Source organism: Sinocyclocheilus anshuiensis, unplaced genomic scaffold, assembly GCF_001515605.1.
Source record: "Sinocyclocheilus anshuiensis isolate Anshui unplaced genomic scaffold, SAMN03320099.WGS_v1.1 scaffold375, whole genome shotgun sequence".
In the NCBI taxonomy this organism is placed as follows: domain Eukaryota; kingdom Metazoa; phylum Chordata; class Actinopteri; order Cypriniformes; family Cyprinidae; genus Sinocyclocheilus; species Sinocyclocheilus anshuiensis.
The window spans coordinates 966514-986995 of NW_015549594.1; the positions used below are offsets into that span (position 1 = coordinate 966514).

Consider the following 20482-nt stretch of genomic DNA (forward strand, 5'->3'; position numbering starts at 1 on the left):
CAAAGGTAAACTTTTAATATTTAATGTTAGAATTGAAATACCTGTCTGTGGGTTTCCGGCGTTTTTGACCAAACCTGTTTGACCTTTAGATTCTGGGGCATCATAAAACTAAAACAATGCAAGGTCTGTGAGTTGCAAGGATCTTAATGTAGTGCGTCACACCTGTCTGCTCAGTGGAAAAGGCATCTTGCGAGTCTCCAGTTTCACAGCTTGGTGTTGTGACATCACTACATTCCAGACATTTGGAATCACACAAAAACAGATAGATGGAGAAGTAAATAGTGACAGAAGTCTTGTCATGAGGGAAAGAAGAGAATAGATACACTATTGTGCTTCTGTTTGCACTTGTTTCATTAGATAACATTCTCAAGAGTGGTGGTATTTAAGAAGGTGCACCAACCTGAACCAAAATAGCAAGACAAGGCAAGAGAGAAATTGCGGTCTTAGTCAGCAAACACTTCTGGAAGTGTTCTGTAGCGCCATCAATCTGTTATTGTGGTTTAGTACCACGAATAGAAGTTTGAAGTATAATAAACCCAGCAATAAAAATAAATCTAACCCCTCATAAAATGCTCTTGGGTATCTGACTGAAAATAAAAAATATTTGGGATAACAGGCCCATGGATAAGTGTTTCTGAGCAAATTCTGCCCGGTCACAGCATTTTCACTTATACCGACTAAAACCCCACTGCATTTTGCAGTGGCTTTCATGCGGGATTTTCCCATAGCTTACCGTCTCTTAGCATTACGATGCAGAGAAATGCTGCAGTTGCGTGTGGTGGAAGCGTGGAGCTTTGCTCAGCTTCACAGATGCCCCTGCTTCTTTGTTGTCCTTTGCCCTGCCCCCATCTGACAGGATTTTTTACACTGTTAGGCCTGAAACTTGCTTTGTGACTCTGAATACCTTGAAATAGCATCGTCTAAAATGCGGTCGTCACATACAATTGCTCTATTGTGCATGTAGGTGTAAGGGTTTCATATATAAGTGGAAAGGAAGTGTGTAAGTACAAGACAAGGCAAGAGAGAAATCTTAGTCTTAGTCAGCAAACACTTCTGGAAGTGTTCTGTAGCGCCATCAATCTGTTATTGTGGTTTAGTACCACGAATAGAAGTTTGAAGTATAATAAACCCAGCAATAAAAATAAATCTAACCCCTCATAAAATGCTCTTGGGTATCTGACTGAAAATAAAAAATATTTGGGATAACAGGCCCATGGATAAGTGTTTCTGAGCAAATTCTGCCCGGTCACAGCATTTTCACTTATACCGACTAAAACCCCACTGCATTTTGCAGTGGCTTTCATGCGGGATTTTCCCATAGCTTACCGTCTCTTAGCATTACGATGCAGAGAAATGCTGCAGTTGCGTGTGGTGGAAGCGTGGAGCTTTGCTCAGCTTCACAGATGCCCCTGCTGTTCCACTAAATATGAATAATTAATACCCGGCCTGCACATTTCATATCAGGTATCATCTTCTTTACTGTGATGGTGTGGAAGCCTGACAAGCAGGCTTTTCATGTATTCCATACTGTTCAGGCATGTAGTATTGATAAAGTTGTGGGTTTCTTTAAGGTCTTGTTCTCAGGGTCATGTTGGGATGACCCAACATGATATAAGGCTCATACTTGGGTAGTGCTCAACAGCGAGCATGCATGATGGCTGTTATATACATGTATTTTGCAATTGCGAATTAAAATACAATTAATAAAACAAACAATCAAAAACAAATTGTAGGGCCACACAATTTGGCCAGAATTTTGTGATTTATGTCAACCTGGTTATAAAATGCTACTATTAATAATAATTATATAAATATTAAAATATAAAAAAAAATAAAAAATACTGGATGCAAAACAAATTAAAAAAATATTAACTTTGTAATTTTTCACTGTAAAGTTCAGAGTGTTTAAATATAATAATAATTGAAGATAGATGGCACATGTTGTGTTCCTAAAAGCACATTAAATCAACCTAAACTCAGAGCAGATTCAGAGATGGAGTTTGTGCGGATCAGCATTTGCCATGGACAAGGCACTGAGATGCTGCAAAGCGAAACACGCAGCATGTATATATTTCGTTTGATTTAATTGCAGCCTTTGAAATTTGTGAATCGCACTAAGCCATATCGCAGTTTCGTTTTTATTTCGATCAGTCACGCAGCCCTATTATATCTTGCATATTTTGATTTATTTACATGTCTTAAACCTAAAAATGTCGTCTGTATCAGATGGTTGCTAATTCACCTGCTTGTCACCTTTTTAAACTTTACAACAGATAAATAAAGTTTAGCTGAAACTGCAAGAAAGACTTCTTATTGTCCTTAAAAAAAAAAAGAATTAATTGTAAATATATCGCTTTCTCAAAGTTGTATTATCTGTATAATTTCTAGTTCTCAGTTATTATTGCAAAAATACAATTATATAAAATACACAGCTATACATAATATAAAATTATATTCTATACATGTTTTACATAATATACATTTAAATATTATGTAATTTTACATGTAACATTTTTACATCTTACATTGAATGAAAGTAATGACATTAAATTCAAATTTTATTTAATTTAAATTTAAATTAATTCATACTTTTTTTTTTTAGGCCTGTGAATGTTGGAAATTAAAGTTGCCCTGTTTTCCTTTGATTTTCTGTGCTTCAGTGGTTGATGAACAATAAAACAAAAATCTCATGGACTTACAGTGAAGGAAGGACCCAGCCATCCTTAGTTTAGAGTTTTGCACAGGCAAGCAGCACACAGAAAATATAAAAAAATCTAGTTTTCCAGTGAATTGTGTCTCTCTTACAATGCATCCATATATCAATACATTTAATAACAGTCTTCTCATCCATGCAGAGAATGACGGGTAATGTAAGTGCAGTTATGCTTAATGTTGCAGGCAGTTTGGCTCTAGATAAAGCGTTGTGGCAAAATCTTTTTCACAGAAGGCAATAAAAGCAGTGGTGTTGCGCTAACTAGGGGACCACCCTTTCTCTCCCATCCCCCACCCTCCTATCCAGCAACACCAGAGCACCCGCATCACTTCTAATTACAGCCTGGGTCCCTGTTTCAGGTCTTGCTGTGTTGATTTTAACTCCTCCGTTATCTCCAGAGATGTATTGATCCGAGGAAGGGCTGGGCCAAATCAATGCAGTAAGTGGATTTTCAGGGGCAGTCACAGCCTGGAGGGTAGGAGAGAAGGAGACGCTACACTGTGCTGTGCTGGCCTCACTGAGGGGCTGACAGGGAGACCTGATGACTCTGACGCCAGGGAACAGAGGACAGTCAGGGACAGTCTGACCTTGGGCTGCATATAGTGAGGAGATGGATGGGCTGAGAGAGCTGCAGAGGGGAGAGAGAGACAGGAATAATTCTAGGTGTGATGGAATAGCTGTGATTTAAAGGAACTAAATCAAAGTGTAGTCACTGAGAATAGCTGGTTTGTCCACACTGCTGTGTCTCATGTGTTTTTTTTAGCTGACTCAGTGTACAAAGATTCAAACAGCCTGGTGTCCTGAGGTAGTCTCTATTTGCATTGGTAAACAGTGGAAATTTTTGTTGTAGAATTTTTAAGACTATTGATGGGTGAATTTTTAAATAATTGTATTTTATAATATTTGTTACATTTTACCTTCTTTGAAAATTTTACTCATTGGTTGGGTGTTAAGGGTGGTTGCTTACTGGCCCAAGTAAAAAAAAAAAACATAAAAAAAAAATAGCAGAATGTATTTTTAGGTCTATCAAATTGGCAGTGTTACACAACATTTTTATTAAATGTTTAACACTATTTTTAACTGCTTTATTTTTTTATTTACAGTTATGCTAAACAATTTGGAGAGAGTAAGATTTTTTCTTTTAAAATAAAAAATTGCTATTTTTCAGCAAGGATGTAATGAATTGATATAAAAGTGACAGTGAAGACACTGTTTCTTACCAAATCAGCATATTAGAGTGATTTCTGAAGGATCGTGTGATACTGAAGACTGGAGTAATGACTGCTGAAAATTCAGCTTTGCCATCACAGGAATAAATTACATTTGAAAATATATTAAAATAGAAAATAGTTCTTTTAAATTCTAATAATATTTCACAATATTTCTGTTTTTTTATTGTAGTATTGATTAAATAAATGCAGCCTTGGTAATCATAAGAAGTGCCCTTCAAAAGATTTAAAAAAATGCTGCTCTATTTATTTGTCAACCTTTTAACATCTGCAGTCTAACAATCCCAACAGATGACAATGAAGATAATTTGTAAGGGCATTTATTCAACAACATTTATTGCAGTATGATGCATTTAAAACACTAATTTTGCATCAGTGCTTGCTTCTAAGTTATTTATTTGTATATTTATTTAATTTGGCAACCTAATGTTAAGTAACTTTATTACTTTACATCTGTGGCCTAGGAGTTAGTTAACACACAACACACCAACACCTTAATTTAACTAATTTGGGCAGTCCAAGTATGAGTCTGGCTTGCATCATTTTCTGATCCCAGTCTCCTGATAGCATCCGATAATGCTTTATTAGATTCAATAAGGATTTTGAAGGACATGCTAAATATAGCACATAAAGTCGTGCGCCATACTCCTTCAGTCCACATGCAATTCTGTCTTATTTCAGTAGGTCATGTCCAGCTAACAGCTCTAACACGCTTTGACGTTACAGTGTAATCTGATACACACTTGTGTTTCCTCTCTATTCTTTTACTTCTCAATTCTTTAACGACTTCCAAAACACACCTCTCACAAATGACACGCATTCACACGTGCAGCACAAGCCTCCAGAGCCATGTCCCACATGAAGAGCGAAAACAAAAGTCTCGAGGCAAAAAGAGCACCGCTTCGTTGTTCTTATGTGCAAGGCTGCAGCAGGCAGATGGAGCCAGATGCGCTGAGGAGGGGGGGGGGATGAGTGAACGAAGAACACGCATTCACAGCCTCCAGAGCCGTGTCCCACATGAAGTACGAAAACAAAAGTCTCGAGGCAAAGAGCGCCTCTTCGTTTTTCCTAATGTGCAAGGCTGCAGCAGGCAGACGGAGCCAGATGCACTGAGGAGGGGGGGAATGAGCGAACGAAGAGAGAGAGAGAGAGAGCGAGAGGGATGGGAAGTGCTTGCAGTTCTGCTGAGAGGAACAGAGGAGTGAGGTTACAGCAATTGATTCAGTAAATGCGGTAAAATCTCTTCCGCTGGTGTGCCAAAAAAGAGAAAGGGAAGAGGCTGATAAAGTGAGGACTAGGATTGCTGCCCAGAGATACGGATAGAGAGAAGAGGATGGACTGAGACGGGAGAGAGAGGTTTAGCAGAGGACGTTTCAGTCTTTGAGGGAGAGCACTGGAGAGAGAGGAAGACGGTACGATGTGGCAGCAAGCCACGGCAGGACAATGAAGAGGCTGCAGTTTATCAATGCGGCGGAATCTCTCTCAGAGTGATGGACAATTAAAGGGAAAGCGCTCAAGCTCATTGGACGAGGGCGATGGTCACTCTTCAGCCAATCCAATGGTGACCAGCTCCATTTATTCAGCAGGTGATGGGCAACAGCTGTGATAGAGGTATCTTTCACTCTCTCTCACTCTCTTTTCCTCGTTCTCAGCTGCGTTTTATTAGATTAACTTTAATAAATTAAGTTATCGTCTTGCTCTCAGACTTGGAGGGTCATTAAAAAATCAATAATGATTGAAGTTGAGTTGGATATGCTGTTACAGGTCATTTCCTGTTTGATAAGTTGTCCGTGCATGTTCAGAGGCGAAACGAGGTGGTGTTTTGCTGCTCTTGGTTTAGGTTTACTCTCATTTATGCGTTTAGCTTTTATCCGAAGTGATGTAAAGTGCATTCAAGCTGTATGTTTTATCACAACATGCATTCCCTGGAAATTGAACCCATGATCTTGTGTTGCTAGCGTCAAGATTGTAATATAAGTACCGCTGTGCTTAGTCATAGGGATCACTGCAGTTCGTCAAGTTCAGCACTGCAGAGCCCTCGCTCAAGCAGCAACTTCACGAAGAGTGTGAGCGATGCATGGAAGAGTTTGATCCGAGTAGCTCGATGATACAACAGGCGGTCTACAGAGCCCAGCTGTGGCTGTGGAGGAGAAAACGGGAAGTTGCTGTTTGTAATGTAATGCGAATGAAGGTTCCAAAAGGGGATATTTGGTAGCGATGCAGTAGAAGAGCCATTTTTGTTCCCCAAAGAACCTTTATGTGAAGAGTTTTTAAAAGAATCATTTGTTTCTTGAAGAAGAGTATTTTAATAATCTGAAGAGCCTTTTTTCCTGTTGTAAATAACATTTTGTGCAATGAAAAAATTTCCATGGATGTTAAAGGTTCTTCATGGAACCATCAATGCCAATAAAAACCTTCATTTTTAAGAGTGTATTTTAGAAAACGGATGTATTTTATGCATCTTGAGGTCTTAGGAAGTCAGATGGACTGCACAGAACTTGACTGGGCCGCTCCTGGGCTGCAAAACAGGTTGAACTGCTAAATTTAGCCGTTAATCAATGGTCCTCTGGAGAGCGGCCAAATGCAAAGGCGTGACCTGATGCGTTGTTTAAGAGACAATGAGACATTATAATGTCCCGTTCATTTGATGAGAGATTTGGTGTGTGTGTGTGTGTGTATACAAAATATAAATGAACATATATTCTTGCAGCATTTCTTCACCCTCATTTTGTTCCAAACATGTACAACTTTCTTGCATTTGTAAAACAGATATATTGAGAAATATTCTCCATAGAATGAAAGTTACGCCCACTCTGATGAAAGGCCCCCCATGGCCCCCAGTTTATTATACAAATATAATAATTGTTAAATAATTATTGTTTAATCTATTTTAACACAATTAGAGAACTATTATAACATCTCAAATAACTCAAATAAATAAAATGTGTTTTTGCATAATTTTTTGCATAATGAGTTTGATTGACAGCAGTGTTAGCCAATGGCTGTTTCGGGCATGTCGCGCAAGTAAATTCGTGCGTGTTCACCCATTCAGTTGGACTGTAATTTGCAGCTGTGTTAGAAAATGTTAGAAAAACAGCAGCAATGCATAATTCTGTAAAAAATACATTCACTCTCTGACACGTTGGGTGCCTGGATCTTATGGCCACAGTAGCACTCGGCTCCAAACTCCAGACCCGCATAGAGATAACCCCTAATAACACAAGACAGAGAGAAAACATCATTATTCATTCAGTTCATTGCAATGTCAGGCCAGTGGACTGCCAGTGATCCGACATGCTAAGCTATGGTTCTTATGAAGAAGTGCGATATAAAGCCCTGTTAGTTATCCTGTTCCCAACACTGATACTTCTCTACACTATCACAGTTAATAAAAGTGCCCAAAATATGCACAAAATGTGCAAAAATACAAGCAAAAATTGTTTTAAAATGCACAAACAGAAAGAGATAATAGAAACTGTACAATAGACTTTTCTGGGCGCATACAAACCAGAACACAATATTGGCAATATTCACTCAAAACTGAGGTGCAGAAGCTCAGATCAAGAAGGCCTGCAATCAATCGGTTCCAAAATTAAACATTTGGTAATAATATGGCATAATGAGAAATTTATTAGCAATTTTTTTGCAGGCCAGTCATTTTTTGATAGGGAAAAGGTACAAACATTATGTGAAGTTGTTATACCTTGTGTGAGCAAAGTCAATCGGTTTTAGTCAAATGCGATAACATTTGAAAATCCTCTCCAGGTCAAAATGACTGGACACAATATGAGGGGAAAAAAATTGTATTAGATTTGTATAGCACTTCATACAATACTGATTGTGTCAAAGCGGCTTTACAGTACAGTAATGCAAGAAGAAAATTACAAAGAGTCATTTTTCCAGCTAAAGCCAGTTCACTGATGATTCAGTGACGTCATCATCCAGTTCAGCTCTCTTCCAATAGTGTCTGTGCAATCAGTTAAACTTCCCCAACTAAGCAAGCCAAAGGTGACCGTGGCAAGGAACCACAACTCCATCGGTGACAGAAATGGAGGAAAAAGCAGATACCAGACAGTATACTTTAAACAATAACAATGAACAAATAAGCATAAAAAACAATGGGAGGTCAGGGATAAATTAGTATAGGCATTGTTTTGACAAAAATAGCATTACTGCATATATGTTCACTGGGTCATGATGTAGCTTAGTAGTTAAGTATCTGGGGTAGTAACTAAAAAGTTGTATGTGCACAAGGGGTGTTTCATGTTTCATGAACTGTCACATTTGTCACATGAACAAGTCACTTAATAATAGGCTTTTCAAGGAATAGTGTAATACGTCCTATACGTCCAGTATAATTCCTTTATACTGAAGGCTTTTGTGGTGCACATTGGCGTGCATGTAGAAACAGATCTTGTAAACGGCAGAAAGCATGTGGTTTATTCAGGGGCATAGCCAGCAGAGGGGCCTGACGGGCATCATTCCACTATGATGAATAGGCCCCTCCAGTTTATTATACAAATATAATATTTGTTAAATAATTATTGTTTAATCTATTTTAACGCAATTAGAGAACTATTATACGGTAACATCTCAAATAACTAAAATAAATAAAATGTGTTTTTGCATAATTCTTGATGAGTTTGATTGACAGCAGTGTTAGCCAATTGTTTTCCAGGCTGTTTTGGGCGTGTCGCGCATGTAAATTCGTGCGTGTTCACCCATTCAGTTGGACTGTAATTTGCAGCTGTGTTAGAAAATGTTAGAAAAACAGCAACCATGCATAATACTGTAAAATACTTTTAAAAACTCACAATGACAAGAGAGAGAGCCCGTCTATCAGCCCGCAAGTAATGGTAAGACTTTCAGTTCCACGCGCGAACCGGTTCATTCTGTGAAGCCGGGAAACACTACTGTCAGCCGATTATGAATGTCATTTCAGCTCAGTCAGTGTTTTCAGTCGGTGTTCAAAGTCGTTTGGTGTGCGGTGTCTAAAGAATATAGGACCAGCTGTTGCCAGTCGTCCTCACAAAGATTAGCCTATATTCTACAAATATAATATTTGTTAAATAATTATTGTTTAATCTATTTTAACGCAATTAGAGAACTATTATACGGTAACATCTCAAATAACTAAAATAAATAAAATGTGTTTTTGCATAATTCTTGATGAGTTTGATTGACAGCAGTGTTAGCCAATTGTTTTCCAGGCTGTTTTGGGCGTGTCGCGCATGTAAATTCGTGCGTGTTCACCCATTCAGTTGGACTGTAATTTGCAGCTGTGTTAGAAAATGTTAGAGAAACAGCAGCAATGCATAATTCTGTAAAAAATACTTTTAAAAACTCGCACTGACGAGGGAGGAAGCCTGTCCATCAGTCCACAAGTAACGGTAAGACTTTCAGTTCCACGTGCGAACCGACCGGTTCATTCTGTGAAGCCGGGAACACATACTGTCAGAATGTCATTTGAGATCAGTCAGTGTTTTCAGTCGGTGTTCAAAGTCGTTTGGTGTGCGGTGTCTAAAGAATATAGGACCAGCTGTTGCCAGTCGTCCTCACAAAGATTAGCCTATTTTTTTATTTTTTTTATACATTTTGTGACCGGCGGCTATTTAACTGCACCTGTTTCCTAAATTGTAGGCCTATTAATTTAAATAATTAATTAACAAATAAAATAAAAAATCACAAACATGACATTTCTGAATAAAATAATTTTATACACTTTAGTTATATCTATATATTTGGCATTTTCAACTAATGTAGGCCTGTTACATTCTTCTTATTAATAGGCCTATTATTTTTATTGTTACTTTTATTATTAAATTAATATTACAATTAATTTGCCCACAATAATTTCATAGCGCATCACCACTTAACTGATGCGCTGCGAGGATAATACAAATTAGGCTAGCTTACTCATTGAAAATGTTTTTAAAAAGGTCTTTCAAAACAAGTTTATTGTACAATGAATTATAGGCCTATAATTAAAATTATTAACACTGCAATCATCAATGAAAAAGCTTTATTTCAAGCAAAAAACACAAAATATGTTTCTTCTCTCTTTATTTTTTTAATTAATGAATTTTTTCCACTAGCCTATGTTTGGGCCACAAGAGAAATATTAAGGGAGTAAATTAAAACATGCCATTATATATGATATACAGTTATCAGCATATGAAGTAGATTCGTCTCTCGTCGTCTCTGAGAGAATATGCGCCGTTAATGCAGCGTCAGATGCCAAAAGCGCCGTCAGTTTTTACTTTCACTTTCTAGTGAATCGACTGAGATGAAGAGGTTCACCTTCATAACTCTTGTGCAAAGTTTTCACGTTGCTTGTGTGTGATCCATTGGTCTCGCCTTCCAGGTTTAAAACAAATATTTACAATATTGCAACTTAACCAGACCCCACACTTGAGTTCACGGTTGGGGGCCGCGGATTTGTGCTACACCACTGGACTCTGTCCGTTAGTTAGCCTAGTGCCCACTCACTTTTGCCCAGGCCCGCCCAAAAATAAAATTTTGGCTACACCACTGTTTTGGACCCCATTGTCTTTCATTGTTTGGATAAAAACAGTATCGTACACTAGAAAGTAAGTCAGACAAGTTTGGAATTTTTGGGTGAACTACGTCTTTAAGCTTTTTATTTTGAGCCGAGGGTTTGATCTTGAGCAGCGGTGGGCAGCTCTCCAACGGACCAGGCACAATCTCTATTGTATGGATCCACTGAGGCCTGCAAGCTGAAACCAGAAGCAGCGTCTTGGCCAAAGACCTCTGGGTCAATTTCAACAGTGTTTCTTGATTCAGTACAGACGTTGAGAGGCGTGAGTTCTGCGGCAGTTCGTGCTCAGTGATGGACTGGGTTTTTAATTTTCAGGGTGAATTAACTCATTATGGGGTGATGTACACTTCAGTGAGGAGGACGGCCCGAGGGGTGGATCTCTGGGAGGTTGTGCGGATGTAGGTTACGTCCTGCTCCATCCTTGACACACATCGGCTGCGGGGCTCCCTGCAAATGTAGAATAAATCGGTCTGAGGAAATTAAAAATAAACTTGGCTATATAAGGAAAATGAGTAATATTCCACTTAGCTTCTGAGAGTGGCTTTATATGAGAGCCACAGGGCGTCCATCTGAAAGTCTGGTGGTGGCAGGTAGAGTGCTTTATTAAGAGGACTTACTGAAAGCTTTGGGTTAATTCACTCTTTTAAACCTGTCTGACTGGCACTTTAGCAAGACGTGAGCTCTCTGTTAGTGACCTGCTGGGCATCATTAAGGGAGAGATAGATTTACAGAGGGCGGGTGACTTTATTAGACCCCAGACTACATTTAAGACTGGTCAGGAGGACCAATCATGGGTGAAATGTGGAAGCAAAAGAAGACACACCTGTCTTTGAAACCTCATTATTAGGGATGCTCATAAAATAATGTTCTTGTGTATCCTTAATCTTATTTTCAGATATTTTTTTATTAAAAAAAGTTTGGGGTCTGTAAGATTTTGTATTGGTACTTAAAAGAAATCTCTTGTGTTCACTAAGGCTTCATATCATTACAATTTAAAGTAGCTGTTTTATATTTTAATATATTTTAAAAAGTAATTTATTCCTGTGATGGCAAAACCGAATTTTCAGCAGCCATTACTCCAGTCTTCGGTGTCACATGATCCTTTGGAAATCATTCTGATATGCTGCTCAAGAAACATTCTTTTTTTATTATTAATGTTGAAAGTTGTGCTGCTTCATATTTATGTTAACTGTGATCATTTTTTCATCTTTGATGAATAGAGGGTTTATTTGAAATATTTGAAAAAAGCATTTATATGAAAATCTGAATATTTGTTTTTCCAAAATATGTTACTGACCCCAAGCTTGCATATATATTATTACCTTAATATATGATTTATATATAGAAACTATAAATACAGGCAAAATGTAATAATTGCAACTAATAAAATGCAACTAATGCTGGCATAGAAGTACTTAATTGCCATGCAGTTGAACATACACCACTGCACTGTTGCGTTCTGATTGGCCTTTAAGTATTCATAATATAGACCTAAGCTATAGCATAATGAAATAATTATTGATTATGTGTCAGCAATCATTTCTAAATTAGTGTAGCCACAGTAGTATTTATAATGTTTGGCACAAATGTTGATTCCACTTAGAAAGATTCCTGTGTCTGCAGTATCAGTAATTCATCAATAACGCCAAACTTCTTCCTGGAAGTTTTCCACAGTCGACTACCCCTGTGTTACAGCTTTCCAACTCAATGTTTTAAATATCTGTAGTTCTCTGATCATTAGTGTGCCTATTAAAACATTTAAAGACATCCTCCCAGTCTCTCTGAAGACTTCCTCTGATCTAATCCCTGCTTTCCTCTCTTCTCTCACAGCGGAAGCGTCTGCGGAGCGCTCTCCCAGGCGGAGGAGCATATCGGGGCTGCACTGCAATCATCAATGAAAAAGCTTTATTTCAAGCAAAAAACACAAAATATGTTTCTTCTCTCTTTATTTTTTTAATTAATGAATTTTTTCCACTAGCCTATGTTTGGGCCACAAGAGAAATATTAAGGGAGTAAATTAAAACATGCCATTATATATGATATACAGTTATCAGCATATGAAGTAGATTCGTCTCTCGTCGTCTCTGAGAGAATATGCGCCGTTAATGCAGCGTCAGATGCCGAAAGCGCCATCAGTTTTTACTTTCACTTTCTAGTGAATCGACTGAGATGAAGAGGTTCACCTTCATAACTCTTGTGCAAAGTTTTCACGTTGCTTGTGTGTGATCCATTGGTCTCGCCTTCCAGGTTTAAAACAAATATTTACAATATTGCAACTTAACCAGACCCCACACTTGAGTTCACGGTTGGGGGCCGCGGATTTGTGCTACACCACTGGACTCTGTCCGTTAGTTAGCCTAGTGCCCACTCACTTTTGCCCAGGCCCGCCCAAAAATAAAATTTTGGCTACACCACTGTTTTGGACCCCATTGTCTTTCATTGTTTGGATAAAAACAGTATCGTACACTAGAAAGTAAGTCAGACAAGTTTGGAATTTTTGGGTGAACTACGTCTTTAAGCTTTTTATTTTGAGCCGAGGGTTTGATCTTGAGCAGCGGTGGGCAGCTCTCCAACGGACCAGGCACAATCTCTATTGTATGGATCCACTGAGGCCTGCAAGCTGAAACCAGAAGCAGCGTCTTGGCCAAAGACCTCTGGGTCAATTTCAACAGTGTTTCTTGATTCAGTACAGACGTTGAGAGGCGTGAGTTCTGCGGCAGTTCGTGCTCAGTGATGGACTGGGTTTTTAATTTTCAGGGTGAATTAACTCATTATGGGGTGATGTACACTTCAGTGAGGAGGACGGCCCGAGGGGTGGATCTCTGGGAGGTTGTGCGGATGTAGGTTACGTCCTGCTCCATCCTTGACACACATCGGCTGCGGGGCTCCCTGCAAATGTAGAATAAATCGGTCTGAGGAAATTAAAAATAAACTTGGCTATATAAGGAAAATGAGTAATATTCCACTTAGCTTCTGAGAGTGGCTTTATATGAGAGCCACAGGGCGTCCATCTGAAAGTCTGGTGGTGGCAGGTAGAGTGCTTTATTAAGAGGACTTACTGAAAGCTTTGGGTTAATTCACTCTTTTAAACCTGTCTGACTGGCACTTTAGCAAGACGTGAGCTCTCTGTTAGTGACCTGCTGGGCATCATTAAGGGAGAGATAGATTTACAGAGGGCGGGTGACTTTATTAGACCCCAGACTACATTTAAGACTGGTCAGGAGGACCAATCATGGGTGAAATGTGGAAGCAAAAGAAGACACACCTGTCTTTGAAACCTCATTATTAGGGATGCTCATAAAATAATGTTCTTGTGTATCCTTAATCTTATTTTCAGATATTTTTTTATTAAAAAAAGTTTGGGGTCTGTAAGATTTTGTATTGGTACTTAAAAGAAATCTCTTGTGTTCACTAAGGCTTCATATCATTACAATTTAAAGTAGCTGTTTTATATTTTAATATATTTTAAAAAGTAATTTATTCCTGTGATGGCAAAACCGAATTTTCAGCAGCCATTACTCCAGTCTTCGGTGTCACATGATCCTTTGGAAATCATTCTGATATGCTGCTCAAGAAACATTCTTTTTTTATTATTAATGTTGAAAGTTGTGCTGCTTCATATTTATGTTAACTGTGATCATTTTTTCATCTTTGATGAATAGAGGGTTTATTTGAAATATTTGAAAAAAGCATTTATATGAAAATCTGAATATTTGTTTTTCCAAAATATGTTACTGACCCCAAGCTTGCATATATATTATTACCTTAATATATGATTTATATATAGAAACTATAAATACAGGCAAAATGTAATAATTGCAACTAATAAAATGCAACTAATGCTGGCATAGAAGTACTTAATTGCCATGCAGTTGAACATACACCACTGCACTGTTGCGTTCTGATTGGCCTTTAAGTATTCATAATATAGACCTAAGCTATAGCATAATGAAATAATTATTGATTATGTGTCAGCAATCATTTCTAAATTAGTGTAGCCACAGTAGTATTTATAATGTTTGGCACAAATGTTGATTCCACTTAGAAAGATTCCTGTGTCTGCAGTATCAGTAATTCATCAATAACGCCAAACTTCTTCCTGGAAGTTTTCCACAGTCGACTACCCCTGTGTTACAGCTTTCCAACTCAATGTTTTAAATATCTGTAGTTCTCTGATCATTAGTGTGCCTATTAAAACATTTAAAGACATCCTCCCAGTCTCTCTGAAGACTTCCTCTGATCTAATCCCTGCTTTCCTCTCTTCTCTCACAGCGGAAGCGTCTGCGGAGCGCTCTCCCAGGCGGAGGAGCATATCGGGGCTGGGCAGCTCGGAGAAGAACAATTCCATGGATGGCTCCAACTCCTCACCCTTCAAAGTGCCTGTGAGTTCATTTAGCAAAGCACTCATATCAGCATTATACCAATTCATCATCACATCTCTCTGGTCTCAGTTTCTTCTCACAGTCTGCAATGCCAGCACTCTTTGTCCTTCAGCTGTTATTTCATTTTTAGGCCCCTGAATGTCTTTTTGTGGGCTATTAGAGCTTACTTCGCTGTTTTGCTTACTGACCAGTGTAGATTATCCAGTCATTTTTTTTTTTTGTTTTGTTTTAGTATTATTTTTCAGTTCATTTAAATTAACTGTCTGAATGAGCTGAATCACAGGAATGAATCAGATTCAGCAATGCTAAAAGTTCATGACTGTTCAGGAGAGCATTTGATTTTTTTCTAAACTTGCTCGGCTGTAAAGTTTAATTCACAATTCAGTGTTTTATTAAAAATTATGTGAAATTTTGCAATGCTGCACTGCTAAATTATGGAAAAAGTGACTGGAAAAGCTATGCTATTGTGGAGACGGCTGAGCTGCTGTCAAAAATATAAAGGGATGGTTTACCCAAAAATGAAAATTGCCATCATGTACTCACCCTTGTGTTGTTCCAAACCAATCTGGCTTGTAAAGTTTTGAATGATGAATAACAAACCTTTGAACAAACAAATGTAACCTTGCTTGAACTTGTTTTCTACATTAGCTGTCATTTGAAAAAATCGCTAAAGGGACATTTAACCAAAAAAACTAAATTCCTGTCATCATTTACTCACCCTCATGTCTTTCTGTGGAAGACAAAAGATATTTAGAACAACATGCAACCCTTTTACTTATATGGACAAACAACACTGAGACATTTTCTTTTGTGTTCCACAGAAGAAAGTAAGTCATACAGGTTTGAAACAATGGTAAATTACTTTAATTTTTGTAATTTTTCATATTAGTGTCGCTGCTGTTACTTAGGCTACGTTTACACGACAACGGTGTAGTCAAAAACAGAAAAGTTTTTCCCTTGCGTTTTTAAAAAGTTTCACATATACACGACAACGTTTTCAAAACGATTCGCGTTTACACATATCTGTGAAAATGGCCAAAAACGCTGTATTACGTATGCCATGCCAGTAGTTGGCGCTGTCACCTTGTTAGTGAACAGTACCTGTAGGGAAGTGAAGATTATATGATATATATGATGCGTCTCCGCTGTTGGTTGTAATATTGGTGAAGTAAATCCACACTTTGCTGAAGAAGCGTTAGCTATAGCTTCCTGAAATGATGCAGTCATATTGACATTAGTAGTAAAGTGCGTAACATTAGAAATACTGTTCCAACAGGTCGGTTTTTATATGTATATATTAGGGATGCTCCGATCGATCAGCCGGAGATCGGTATCGGCCGATAATCATATTTTATGACTCGATCGGTACTCACCAATTTGGCCGATCTCAGGAACTGATCGCAATTTGATGACGTCAGCGCGTGACGACGTACATGATGCGTGGGGACATAAATGATTTGGCGCCTCAGTCATGTCATCGCCGGTGTGGCAATGCTATGACGTTTCGAGAAACAATGAAAAATTAGCTGTTTGTCGTGTATGTTTTGCATGATGATATGAAATGTTTTGCATGATTCATCTACACAGCAGATTCAGTGACGTTAGAGTTGATCTGCGCCTCACTGCACACGTCTGTGGCGCGTTACGGTTCCTGATCGCGGCCGCTCTAGTCAGTGCTTGTGTTTATCAGCCAGCCGCGGCACGTTTCTGACGTCGCTTGTACACAAAGCAGCGCTGAGCTCACAAACGCTGCTTTATCAGGCATATAACATGCAAGATGAAATGAAAATGACATCGAAAATTTTCTAAAGGTAGTCTTCCTTCGGAAATACAGTGATATAAAAACACCCACACCTCGTTTTGATTTTTAAACGTGCAGTACGTGCTCATGTTTATTCAACCAAGCCTTTTGGAAAATCCGTCAGTTTTGATATTGTGGTGAGCGCCACAAATAAATAAATGTATGGGAAACATCCCACAGCACAACCACCTGAGCCCAACTTCAGTCTACTCATCACCTTAACTTTAACTGTGTTTGTAGCCGGCGCCATAGCCAGACTGATAAACAAACACAGACCGGAAGTTAACTTCGGGCCAGGCGCGTGCACCCATTGAAACCGCCTATATAAAGCTTGAAGCATCAGAATCGGTATCAGCCGATCACCATGACAAGAAATCGGTACTCCGTATCGGCTGCAAAAATCCTGATCGGAGCATCCCTAGTCAAAACGCATAAAAAGTTTCCCGTTTTTGGCTGAAACCGTTGTCATGTAAACGGCCCCTTAGTCCCCACAATCAGTCATTATCTTTTACAAGAGGCTGGTTACATGTCACACTGCACTGATGTAGAAATAGAGCTGAATTCCTGCTTGGGATAAATGCCCCACTTTAATTACCCTCTTGAGCCCCTGATTAGTGAAGCGTCGTCCTCCTCCGTTTATCTCCAGCCACTAATGGTCTTCCTTATTCCAGGCCAGTTCCTATGTGTGAGGAGGACAGAGTTTCAGCACAATGATATATGTATATATGGTGCATGCACATACCTTTTGAGTTTTCGCATTCATTTTGAGTTTTTTATGCAGTATTTTCAGCGCTGCATTGCATGAACAATGAGCAGACGCTCCCTCCGATAGCTATATTGTAACAAAGGCACATTCTGGAAACAGTCTGTGCCTCTGAGAAGCATTAGAAATTGTTTGATGATATTTTTAACCAGGCAGGAAGTGGGACAAGGCAGATATTTATATCTCCAGCATTTCTGTGTGTCATTTTATAAGTGATTAATCGTGCATATTTGTCTCTCTGTCACAAAATTCCTAGACAAATGAACTGATTTGGTGCACTCGGATAAAAGACTTGGATGTTGGATGTGTTTTTAATATGAAGTCTCATTACAGCTCAAGTCATTTTCTATTAAGAATATGGAAGCATTGATTGACAGTTGCATTGGGATTAATGAGCTCTGTTGAGGCAGCATATAATTTATATTTGAATTATGTGAAGACTGCATTGAAGCCTGTCAGTCTGTAGGACAGCCGGAATTTAAAGATACATCAGTAGTTGTCACATGATTGCCAGAGGAGTGGAAACAGTTAGTGAGGACTAACTTCGTATTAATGCCAATGATTTTGATATTGAAAGCTTTTCAAATGTTGTGGTGTTTAAGTGTCCACATAATTCAGAGTGGGAATTTGAAAGATGTTTTGATCTTTGCTGGACAATTTCCAAACGATGCCCTTTCTAAGACTTTGTACAGCGACGCCCTCCACATTAGTGCTTCATCGCTCTCTCTCTTCTTCTCTCTTCTCTTTACCCTCTCTATTTCACTTTTCAAACATAAAGCTTTCTCTCATCTTTCTTCTGATGAGGAATGACTAATTTATCACATACAATCCCACTTCTTTTCTGTTAATGGCCTTATACTATCCAAACGCTCTCCTACTTACAGTCTGGCACTCATCTGAACAAGACAAATCTCACTTCCCCTGCCCTATTTTTTTAGACATTGTCATTGTCCTACATGATTTTAATGTATAGCCGCTCAGCTAACCCTCTGTGATTTACTACAGATAGTTTTCTTCCTGGTTTTCTCTTCTTGTTCCTCTTTTCTTCGGAATAATAAATTCACTGTAAAACAGGTTAGACAGTATGTCTGGTCATATTTTCTGACTGATAGGGAAAATTCTAGCAGATCTAATAAGCCGGTAATTATTTTCATGTTCAAAATCTCTTCATATCACCTGATAACCAATATAACATTTATTTTATAATTCCTTTGAAAGTGGCTCATTGAGTCAATTTTTCAGAGTCAGAAAATAATAATAAAATATTAAATAAATATAGTAATTTTCCCCTTTATTCGTTTGTTTGTTCGTTCATTCATTTGGATTGCTTCTCCCAGAAGAACAGACTTATTCAGTCAAATTTCACAATTAGAGCAAAATATTATGATTATTATTCCTAATAATTCTAGCAATTATTTATTTAGGTTGTTTCTCCTACAGTCGCAATCAATCAGATTTTATAGGCATAACAAAGCTATTTATTTTATTTATTTATTGTGCTCCTCCTACTAACTGAAATGAGTTAACACGCTCTCACTGGACATGAATGGTTATGCTGATGCCGAGTATTTTTTTCTTCCTTCCTGTTTTGCTGAAACTAACACACCTCGTAGGAATAGCTCATTCTGACCCAGAACCAAATATTACTCACTTATATATCCGCAGGTGGCCATTTGAACTCTCTGACTTGGTTACTTATTAATATTTTGTTTTCCTTCAAGACATTGAGCAAGCACTGACTGTGCTACAAGCAGACGGTAAACTATTCAGCCGGCCTTGGCCGTCCCATATTACTCTGTGCGAGTGCATTTTCATCGCCAAGATAGACTGATATGTCTGCTGAAACGGTCTGTTGGCGTTTACTTCAGCTGCCTGTCCTCTAATGTTCAAAACTGCTTTTGAAAGGTCAATGAAGTCTTTGCAAAGTTGCCGCCTGCTTTGTCGTGCCGTTGTCTCTGTCATATGTTCTCAGGGTCTTTCAGCGAGTGGTGTCCATGTATAATTGATAATGACTTTAAAGTTGTATATACAGACGCTTACTCATGAGCAAGGTTGAGTCATGCCGGGCACAGCCTCACACTCAGCCGTCATTCATCGACTGAAAAACATGAGTTTCTCATAGGAACTCATCTGACTTTCTCTGTGCTTCTGCTTCACAGGGTTTTTTAAGCAAACGACTGAAAGGATCCATCAAAAGAACGAAGAGTCAAACAAAGCTGGATCGCAACACAAGCTTTAGACTCCCATCGCTACGACCAACAGAAAATGACAGGTACAACCTCGCACTTGTTTGTTTCTCATGAATGTATTCAGAGGGAACTTTGACTGAACCTCACTGAATTTCCTTCAGTTTTTTTGTGTCTCTGACCAGAATTTAAGAGACAGATGTGCGGTTATCTTTCAGATGATAAATTCAAAGCCATCTTCATATCATTGAATATAGGAGCTGGATGCTTATATAACAAGGCCAAAAATTCAGCTTAAATTCATGCTTGTCTCATAGCAAACAGCTGGTTGGAAAATATGCTGGGACCTGGCATAACATGAGATCTGTTTTAAAAGAAATTTTAAACCTTTCAGGCAGTCTGACAGCTCTCTGGCAGAACCGTTCTGGCAGTTCGTCCCTAATGAAGCTACTACGCTAAAGCTGCGATTTTAACTGCACTTACGCTACCAGTCAAAAGTTTGGATTCATTTTACTTCATTTATGTTTGGCATGATCTGAAAAACCTTTTGACTGCACTTTTTTTTACTGCCCCCTAGTGGACTGCACTGTATTACAAAATACTTTGGCTGGTTAGCAGGGACCAGTTCTTCCCAAAACTACCATTTAGACCTGAAAAATCTTTCTCCATTGACTGACATTCAAAAGTTCCCATGTGTTCTAACAAAAAAAAATAAATTTCTTTCTAACTGTGTTCTGGTGAAATTAAATTGTTTAGTTTGGTTTTTGTTTTGCTTTGTTTTTTGTTGTGTTTTGCTTTGGTGTTTTTTTTTTTGTTTGTTTTTTTTTTGTTTGTTTTTGTTTTGCTTTT

General features: G+C 38.4%; 2 protein-coding genes across 2 annotated transcripts in view; both read left to right on the forward strand.

Moving 5' to 3' along the window:
• Positions 1-12399, forward strand: part of LOC107658306 (ras/Rap GTPase-activating protein SynGAP-like) — a 56051-nt gene extending 43652 nt beyond the window's left edge. The window contains exon 4 of the mRNA XM_016446839.1: positions 12332-12399. Coding sequence (XP_016302325.1) covers positions 12332-12399 — 68 coding nt within the window. The remainder of the gene's footprint in view (positions 1-12331) is intronic.
• Positions 12400-13490: 1091 nt separating this feature from the next.
• LOC107658307 (ras GTPase-activating protein nGAP-like) overlaps positions 13491-20482 on the forward strand; it is a 17653-nt gene continuing 10661 nt past the window's right edge. Inside the window, exons 1-3 of the mRNA XM_016446840.1 lie at positions 13491-13533; positions 14774-14883; positions 19607-19719. Coding sequence (XP_016302326.1) covers positions 13491-13533; positions 14774-14883; positions 19607-19719 — 266 coding nt within the window. The remainder of the gene's footprint in view (positions 13534-14773; positions 14884-19606; positions 19720-20482) is intronic.